General features: G+C 29.9%; 1 protein-coding gene across 9 annotated transcripts in view; it reads left to right on the top strand.

The window, feature by feature from the left end:
• The first annotated feature begins 3,297 nt into the window (after positions 1-3,297).
• The window catches only part of scrib (scribble), a 257,614-nt gene continuing 251,727 nt past the window's right edge, over positions 3,298-9,184 (top strand). For all 9 annotated transcript variants that reach the window (XM_024359105.2, XM_014425074.3, XM_014425075.3 and 6 more), the window contains exons 1-2: positions 3,298-3,627; positions 6,158-6,275. In XM_024359105.2, the coding sequence (XP_024214873.1) occupies positions 3,466-3,627; positions 6,158-6,275 (280 nt within the window). In that variant the 5' untranslated portion in view covers positions 3,298-3,465. The remainder of the gene's footprint in view (positions 3,628-6,157; positions 6,276-9,184) is intronic.

Raw genomic sequence — 9,184 nt, 5'->3', positions numbered from 1 at the left:
ATTAAGAAGTTTGATTGCCATATGTAGCATCTCACTTATCTGAAACTGACTCTTTTGCAGTAGCTATTATAAAGGCTAAGTAACTGTGTTACTCTAAAAAGAGAATCTTCAACATCACAAAATGAGAAAAATTGTGTGAATTAAATAACCCCAACCATCACATTAAAATCATATTCAACTAATTATGTGTTCCATTATTTGTAAATTTTGTTAAAGACTTTAAATGGAATCTTCACCCAAGTCACACTGATGAAGGCCTGAAATTCGGGTCAAACCCTCGGCACAAATAAATAAGTTTAGTTTATTTGTGTATCTTTGCTAACCGTACCCCCGACTATCTTCTCCTATCAATCTACGGTCAACTATTAACACCTCATTATGAAGTTTTATTTTTTGGGTGTTTTTTATAACTTGAATTTCAAACAATTAAGTAATAATACTATTAGTAATAATACAATTAGTTATAATAATACAATTAGTAATAATTACACTTCGAATGAACCAGGTTGATAATTTTAAGTTAGTATAACAAATGAAAGACATCATAGTTATCAGATATTTGAAAAAAACAAAACAATTGTGACAGTAGCAAGAATTATTTAATTATGGATGGGATTGTAAATTATTTTGAAGCCTATTAAATAAATTACAAAATGAGATAAATATTTATAAAATTAGATTGTTACAAAAATTGAGGAGGTGCAACAATTTTTTTATTAAAAAAAAAGTATAACTACAAATTACAGCCTTACTGCACTAAAACACAAGGAATCAGTCAAGATTTATGTTGTTTATTTTTATATCTTCAACAGTAATTATGTTAAATATGTCATATAGAGTTTGTTTTTCCAGGTTTGAGGAGAATATCATATTATAAAAAAAGGGATTTAAATGTCTTTACAAAAAAGAAAATTATTTGCTTTTTAGTTTTTTTAAATGAATGATGTGTGATGAATGAATAATCTATTATGAATACAAACCCGAATGGCCACATCATGGGTCTTTGTTTCAATACTTGATAATATGATACTTTTTTTTAATGATAGTTATACAAGGAAGTGACAGTTCAACATACTAGCTCAACTAAATGCTTTTATATTTTTATAAATGTATTAATTTTACAGAAGTTTGATATGCTCTCGGAAGAACTTCTCATCTCACAATTGAATCAGGGCTAGTAGGAAATAAATGTAATAAAGAAATTCACTCAGAGAATTGTTGCAATATCTCAACTCAGAGGTCATATATTTGTTTATTTTTTGCAGGTATTACAAGCATAAGATTAGTTTATTTTTTTTTATATTATTATTAATATTTTTGTAAGTTGTTCTGCAGAAATACTCTATTTTTATTTATTTATAATATGCATATATATCATTTTGTATTTAGTAATATTCTTTAATTATTTTTTTCTTTCTTTAAACATAAAAAAAAGAGTATCTTTTTGTAACTGTTTACCACCTGTGATTGGGGGGCACCTTACCTGTTGGTAGAAATTTTTCAACAAATAAATAAATGGTGGTGGGGGATCCCAGGATGTGCCCACTTTGGAATAGTGTGGGTTTAATTGGAACCTGTATCTCTCATAATAAATCTTATAATTTGGGTTAGAAAAAGGTGGCAAGCATTCAATTTACTTTAAGAGATTTTACTACTTCCCGTGCAAAACAGAAAGCTCCAAAAAAAATGAAAATAAACCATAAATGCTACAATCATATTGCTTCTTTTAATTTTTTTTATACTATTATTTTTCCTATTATTTTGAATCAAATAATACCAATATGTAAAGAGAAATAATGTAAACAATTAATATTAGAATATAAACAGTTGACCATAAGTAATAGAATTTAGGAAGATAGTACGCATGGTGGTCGAGATAGTGATAATTGTGAAAACAACAGGACTCAGGCCTGATGATGCCCTGCTAAGTGGGGTGAAACATTGGGGTATAATAAACTAATAAATAGCTTTCTTACTATTTTGTACCTTTCTTGTTTGCTACCCGGATTATCTTCCTACAAATTAAAATTAATATTTTCTTGATATAATCAACAAACTCAAAACCTTTGTAATGGTATTATCTACATTTGTACAAATTTAATTAACATTTTATGTTTAGTTTTTTATGAAAATTTAATTTTTTTACATATAATTTTATAAGTATGTTGTGAATAGAGTGTGCAGGCAGAGAGACATTATAGAATCTCTGCACCTATTGGCCTAATAAAGGCTTACAACTTAGACCGAAAAGTTGATATACGTTAAAAATTAATTTAATTACTAAGAATTAGACTTATCAGAGTGCTTTCTTCTCATACCATACCCCTAACCAAACTTTCATTTCATTATTTTAAAATATCTAGCAATATAATAATATAAGTTTGATTTAGTAACTTTTCAGAATGGTGATTTTTTAATTAAAATCAGGATTATTCATCTAAAAAATGAACTTTTTATGATGGACTAATATGAACAATAACTTTGGTAAAATAATATTTGCAAGTTATGTTAATTTTTTTTACCACCATACCAAAACTGTGATATAACACTCATCGCTTTTATTCCATTTCTGTTATTTCTGTACGTCAGGGCGCTTCAGGACCAAGCTCCCGACACCATGGGCAGAATCTCAATGTACTTAGTTGAATCGCTCTGAAATTCCACTACTGGAACCTTATTGACAATTAAGGTTTTGAAAACCAGAGTAAACCATCCAACCAACCAGCATTGTTTATGAGAAAAACCCTGTAGATAGAAGTCCTTAAAGTCAACATTTACACTTCAGTAATCAAGAGACAGATTTAAAAATAAAAAAAAAGTAAATATATATATTTTACTAACAATTAGTTGATTATTAACTTTTCACAATTTGGGATAGAGAGGACTATTGAGGTTCTCAATGCCTCAATTCTTGGAGATTTTTAAATTTGCTGGATGTATTGTTCAAACAGATCCCTAGCCTTCAATAATTAACAAAAGTTACTACAATACTATTTTTATATTTAATTACCACTGTGTATACTTTAATTTTCTTTAAAAGATATGAATATTTGTATCTCTGAGTTTACAATTATTGAAGTTTCAACAAATTTTAATTCTGTGTAATTTCAATATAAAAATAAAACAATTTTAAAGAAGATGGGATCTAAAATGGTAATTAAAACTCGTGCCAGATTGTTAAATATGTTTGTTAATTATTGGCTAGGTGGTGACAGTGGCATTATGGAAGAGAGGGATTTATAGTTGGCGTTCCTGCCGGCAGGGGCGCCGGGGTGTGTCGGTGACGTCAGTTAGTACGGACAGTATTCTTACGGCCCCGGTGGTTGTACGACTGAACTGTTCTTGTTTCTTTGGATCAAGTGTTGTTATCTATGTCAGCTCTTCACTCGTTTCGTCCTCGTGTCTTAACCGAAGTATGAAGTGTAATTGTCTTGTGGGAAGCCGATTGCAGAAAGCCTAGAAAATATGTTTCGATGTATCCCTATTTTTAAGGGATGCAATAGGCAAGTGGAATGTGTCGATAAACGTCACAGTTCCCTACCTAGCGTGCCGGAGGAGATACTCCGATATTCCAGAAGTTTAGAGGAATTGTTGCTCGACGCCAATCATATTAGAGATTTGCCAAAGGTAAGAAAACAACTTTTGATTTTGAGCGGGGAGGTTAGGTCAAACGCCCTCCCTTGTACGTGCATTCCACAACAAGCTATCATGTCAACTCCCTCTTAGAACACCCGTTGCATCAAATATTTGAAACTTTTGATTCATTTCTTTCATATTCCTAATTAAAATATATGTTGTTATTTTTTTACTCCAAAAATTTATTATTCCAGTTCAATCAGTTTTCTCCTTCACAGCTTAATTTTTAATTTTGAAAATCTATAATTTTATTGCAAAATTTATTATTTTGCGTTTACATGCAAAATTATCAATAGTTAAGTTTCTATTATTAAGTTTGTCTTTATTAACCCATATATTCACCATAATTTCTATAGTAATTAATGAATATATTCTTGTAATCTACATAATAACATATTTCACATTTTTAAATTCACCTTGGGTGTTAGTCCAAAGTTAAGTGGTTGGTGCATAGTTTATATTAACAGTTTCTCTGCTTAACTGGAATAATCATTTTGAATAGGTGAATTTTTTTTCTCATATTCATTTAGGCACTTTCAAACAGATTACTTATTTCTGTTTCTAATTTTTTCTAATAACTAACTTTTCTGAAATTACTAAGCAGTTGGCCTTTTATAAGTATAAAATGTATCTTGATGGACTTAATTATTTAGGTATGTTTTAGGTTGTATTCACCATTGAAAAACGACTAAACTTGCTCAGTTTGCATTGCATTGTATTTTTTTTTTATTATTATTATTTCTTTAAAATTATTTATTTCTGGCCCTGTTAATTGTTAGCAGTTCTGTATATTATTGAATTAGATGTACTTAGTTATATGTTAACACTCCTTCAACATATATTGCTACATAAATTATTATTTACTAATGCAGAAAAGCCTGTTGTGTTGTGGTATATTTTGTTAATGTAAGATATTTAGCAATATTTGTTTGTATACAAGCCCATTTTATTCTTATCTGGTTAGTTCATTTGATTAGCAATATCAGTAGAGGAACTAAATGCTATCAAACCTATGAAATATCTTTTTAATAAATATAAACCATTTAAATTAAAACATTAATTCTGAATTTTTTATTATTTGTCAAGATTATTTCATTTACATTATTTATTGAATTAAGTTCACAACATTGTTTTATTCATGAATAAAGGATGCATCTACAAAATGTACATTACTTTTAAGTGATTTATGATTTTCATTGTTTGGACAGTACTGCCGTTCTAAATCAAATCTTGATTTGGTACAATAAATTCTGGCATGTTAGTAAATAAGTGGCATATGTCTGGTAGGAACTGTAAAGTAACACATAGGGACTGTAAAGTAACACCTCTTTGATCTTAAATTTAAAATGATTATTTAACATTTTTTAAGAGGAAAGACTGTGCATAGTGCTGACCATACTGTCTCCCATGAGTCAATCAGGGCCCTTCTGGAAGTGCCAGCCCTCTTGGTCCTTCATGTGATGTAGGATTTATTTATGTTTACTTTTATATATTTTTCATATAGTTGAAACTTTTGGAAAACAAATTTATATTTTGGCCCTTAAATTATGTTGTTAATGCTGATACGTGCATAGTACTGTTTGTCCAGTTATAACTAGCCTTCGATCTTTATAGGCTGCTGTGAGACTGTTATATTTTTTAATATTATGTATATACAACTTTAGGAAAAAGTATTTATCGGTTCTGGAATTCTGTTGTCTATGCTAAAAAGTGCTTAGTTCTTTTTTTCGTTTTACATATATGTATTATGGATGTAAGAATACAGTGTGTATGTTGAGATTTCATATATCTTTGAATTAGATAGCACTCATTTTTGTTTACTTTAGGTTAAAGATGTTTTAGTTACTGAATTTTATAATAATTTCTTAATGTTTTAATTTAATTGCTTCTTTGAATTACAGAAGGGATTGAATAATTATTAAATTTTTTTCTTGTTAACAAAAGTATACACTTAATATATTTGGTATTTTATTTTCCAATATGGATTATTGAACAGAATAATTAATTTTTTTAAAGAAGTTACTGTGGGTGTGGTTGGAGAAGAAAATAATGCTCTAGGTAGTAAAACTAATTTTATATTGTGTGCCAATATTTCCATCAAAGCTGTAGACATTCATTGGGACAAAGTTAATCAAGATGACAATCAGTATCTAATTGAATAAACATTATAGTTGTCTGAGTGCAGTCAAAAAAGATACAATTGTAGAAATAAAATTATTAATAAATAAATATTTTTTCTACTATTTTTTTTACCTTTTTGACCGCCACCCAGACCATTTTCCTACAATCATTACATTCAGTCAACTAATAATCTTCCAAGATAAACATTTTACCAAGGAAGTAAGATAAAAACCAGTAACATGAAAAGATAAAAAGGAGTGTGAAAATTATTATTATAAATTTAATACTTTTTTTATTGTTATTTGAATATATATCAGCCCCTAATGCCTGTTGAAAGATAATTAGTAAGTGTAGCTATATTTTTTAAATTTTATATCATTGAATGAACTCTTATTTCCAGAACTTTTTCCGATTGCATCGACTACGTAAACTTGGACTAAGTGACAATGAGATCCATCGCCTCCCTCCAGACATACAAAATTTTGAAAATCTCGTTGAATTGGATGTCTCCAGAAATGGTGAGTGATTAAATTACCAGATTCTTAAAAACATGGTTATTTGTTACAAAAATAATAACTAATAAATTTTTAACAAAAATTTGAATTCTTTGAAGGCTTATGTTATCCTTAATTATAATTGAGTATTGGGATTTGTAGCTTTTATCAATTATTAAACATTTAAAGTAATATAATTTTAGTACATTAAGATATAAAAATTAGTATATTATGGTATTTTTAATTTTACCCATTTTTTCCATGTATCTCTGCATTCATTTTTTTTTTTTTTTACATTGAAATAAGTTTTTTCTTTTATTTTTTCAATATAGTATGAATTAATTTGGCCTATTTTTGTTGTTAACTTATTATTTGATAGTTAATTACAGTTGGAAAACAAAGATTTATCAATTATTAATAATGAATATAATCATGTGTGCATGTATTTTTATTTTGTTACCTTACTGTATCTTATTGTTTAGTTCCATTTTTTGTTTAAAGCTTATAAAAAGTGTTTTCAGATTATATTATTTCACTAATATTGTCCTAAAGTAGTATTTTCAGGCAGTTCATAGTAAAATCATTAATGAATCTCTCCCATTCTATTAATGTTGGTAATGTTAAGTGAAACATAGGCAGTTTGCTGGAGGAATGTTTGTTTCCGATAATGCTGAAGTCGGAAATTTTGTTCTGACCTATTTATTAGAGTTGGATAGTCATCAAGTAAACATCTTTCTTGTTTCGTTGTTATGCAATTGCCAAAGACCTTGGCTCATCCCCACCTGTAGGCTTCTATGGCTTTCATTTACTCATGCCTCCAATCTAAATATTCATTTCATCTCCAGCCATTTGACCCGATAAATGGATTTATTACTTTTTTTTTGTTTTGGAAATTGGAATTGAAAACAAATTTAAGAATATTGATTTATATGGTATCTTGATTTGTATCCATTATGTTTGCAGTTGGCCTTTTATAAATATAAATTTATTATTATTTATATAAATTTTCAGTTGCAGGCCCACCTTCTACGCCACAACCCCTGATGAAGACCTGAAACTCAGGTCGAAACATCGGCATAAAAATAAATAAATATGGTTTTGTTTATTTATGTTGTTCTTTGCTGACCGCACCCCCCGACAAACTTCTCCAATAAATTTATTCAAATTTATGAAAACTGTGATGGTATAAATATAAGCCACTTTTTTCTTTAAGGATGTTTGAAGCTGAAGAGGGTTTTCCCCTAACAGCATCCCCAAAATTAAAAGTCCTAAAAGAAGAAATATTTGGATTCAGAACCATTGGTCTTTTTAGTTCTTAATTTTTGACCTTATGGCAGTATAATATTTTTAAAATATTATAAAAGAGAAGGACAGATGATAAAACAAATAGTAAATTTGTATATACAATTTTACAAATAATACACAAATAAAATTTTTAAAAAAACTTTTACATAAAATACATAATTTCAAGCGATTTTGCCTCCAAAACCAATGTCCATAAGACTGTATCGCTGACTTTCGCTATTGATAGCTAAACTATTCAGTTTTTTCGTGGCTTCCCTCGCAACGCAGTTCAACTGTCTCATCCTGGTTTGTCAACCTTTCAAAGTCCTTACAAAAGAACTAATCCATTAAAGAATGTATTTCTATTCTGGACACCTGAGTGCCCTGCAGCTTTTTCTTGGAAGAGGTTCAGATAGTAAACATGGAAGAGGATCTGTCTGATACATCTTTTTAAAGGGAACGTTTCTAATATATTTTCCCGTATTCCTAACATACGTTCTATAGCTCTTGGAGCCGTTGTAGTTGAAGAAGATAAAGCGTTACCTTAGCAATTTTTTGTCTGTTGTGGCGCCGATTCTTTTCTGCCTGTGGTGGTTTGACTTTTATTTCTTTGTGTTCCCATGGAATGAAAACGTGGTCTTGTTACTCTGGTTTGAACAGGTTTGTTACCTTTAATATAACCTTACTGTATGTCAGAAATGACCAGGTAGGGTGTAAACAGACAAAAAAAATTCTATAACATGGTCATCTTTATTTGCCGGATCAGCTTTAGGGGCCTTTTCACGTCATTCATTTCTATACTATGATCTTGATAAATCTAATTTCAGTTGCACTTTAAGATAAAATCTGCTGATTATTCCTAGTAAATCTTTGGAAGCCCAAACTAGGAATGTCGTTGTCTATTGGTCAAGGCACAGGACTCCTGATTTCTGGGTTCGAGTCTGGTTGTGTTGTAATTGAGACTATGGGTTTCGAAAAATTTAAAGTAGTATAAACCAAAGATATCGAGCAAACATATCTCGAATATTATGTTGCCTATTTAAGTTTGAGACGACTACTTTAGAGAATTTTCATTTCAAGTGGTTCGACGATGCCGAAATCCAGAACCTATCTCTCCGAGGACCGGCCAAGAAGAAGAGAACAAAGACTTATCGATCGCCTCTAGATCATTGTCGGAGGAGGTATTGTTTATTTGCTTTACTCGGTTGTCATAACGACCCGTCCTTATACAACTGTCGACAGACTATCGCGCATGTTCTAGTTAGCACATGAGTTAGTGGTTGGGAAGTTATACGTGTATCAGTAGCATGCTATAAAGCCTTCTTGATATTGCCCCACGTTCAGCTTTCTATGAGAAAAATCGGATTTCCAGGCTCAATGTGTAAACTATAGTTAATTATTTCTCTCTCCAAACCGCTTTTCTCGGACTATGAACATTTCCTTATCGAGTTGTGGACTAGGACTGTTCACTGCCTTACGTAAATTGCTGTTATAATCTGAGCCCAATCAGGAGCAATGATTATAACTGTGGATCTAATGGGACCCCTCTTGCTCAGGCGTCTTGTTTTTTTCTCAAAATTCTTCTAATATCTTGTTCGTTCCTATTTATATATTTTTAATAATTACTACTATAATATTAGTAGTGAGGT

Source organism: Halyomorpha halys, unplaced genomic scaffold, assembly GCF_000696795.3.
Source record: "Halyomorpha halys isolate HHAL.00 unplaced genomic scaffold, Hhal_1.1 Scaffold494.1, whole genome shotgun sequence".
In the NCBI taxonomy this organism is placed as follows: Eukaryota; Metazoa; Arthropoda; class Insecta; order Hemiptera; family Pentatomidae; genus Halyomorpha; species Halyomorpha halys.
Note: the sequence above shows the minus strand (reverse complement) of the source record. Positions and strands in the feature narration are given on the sequence as shown.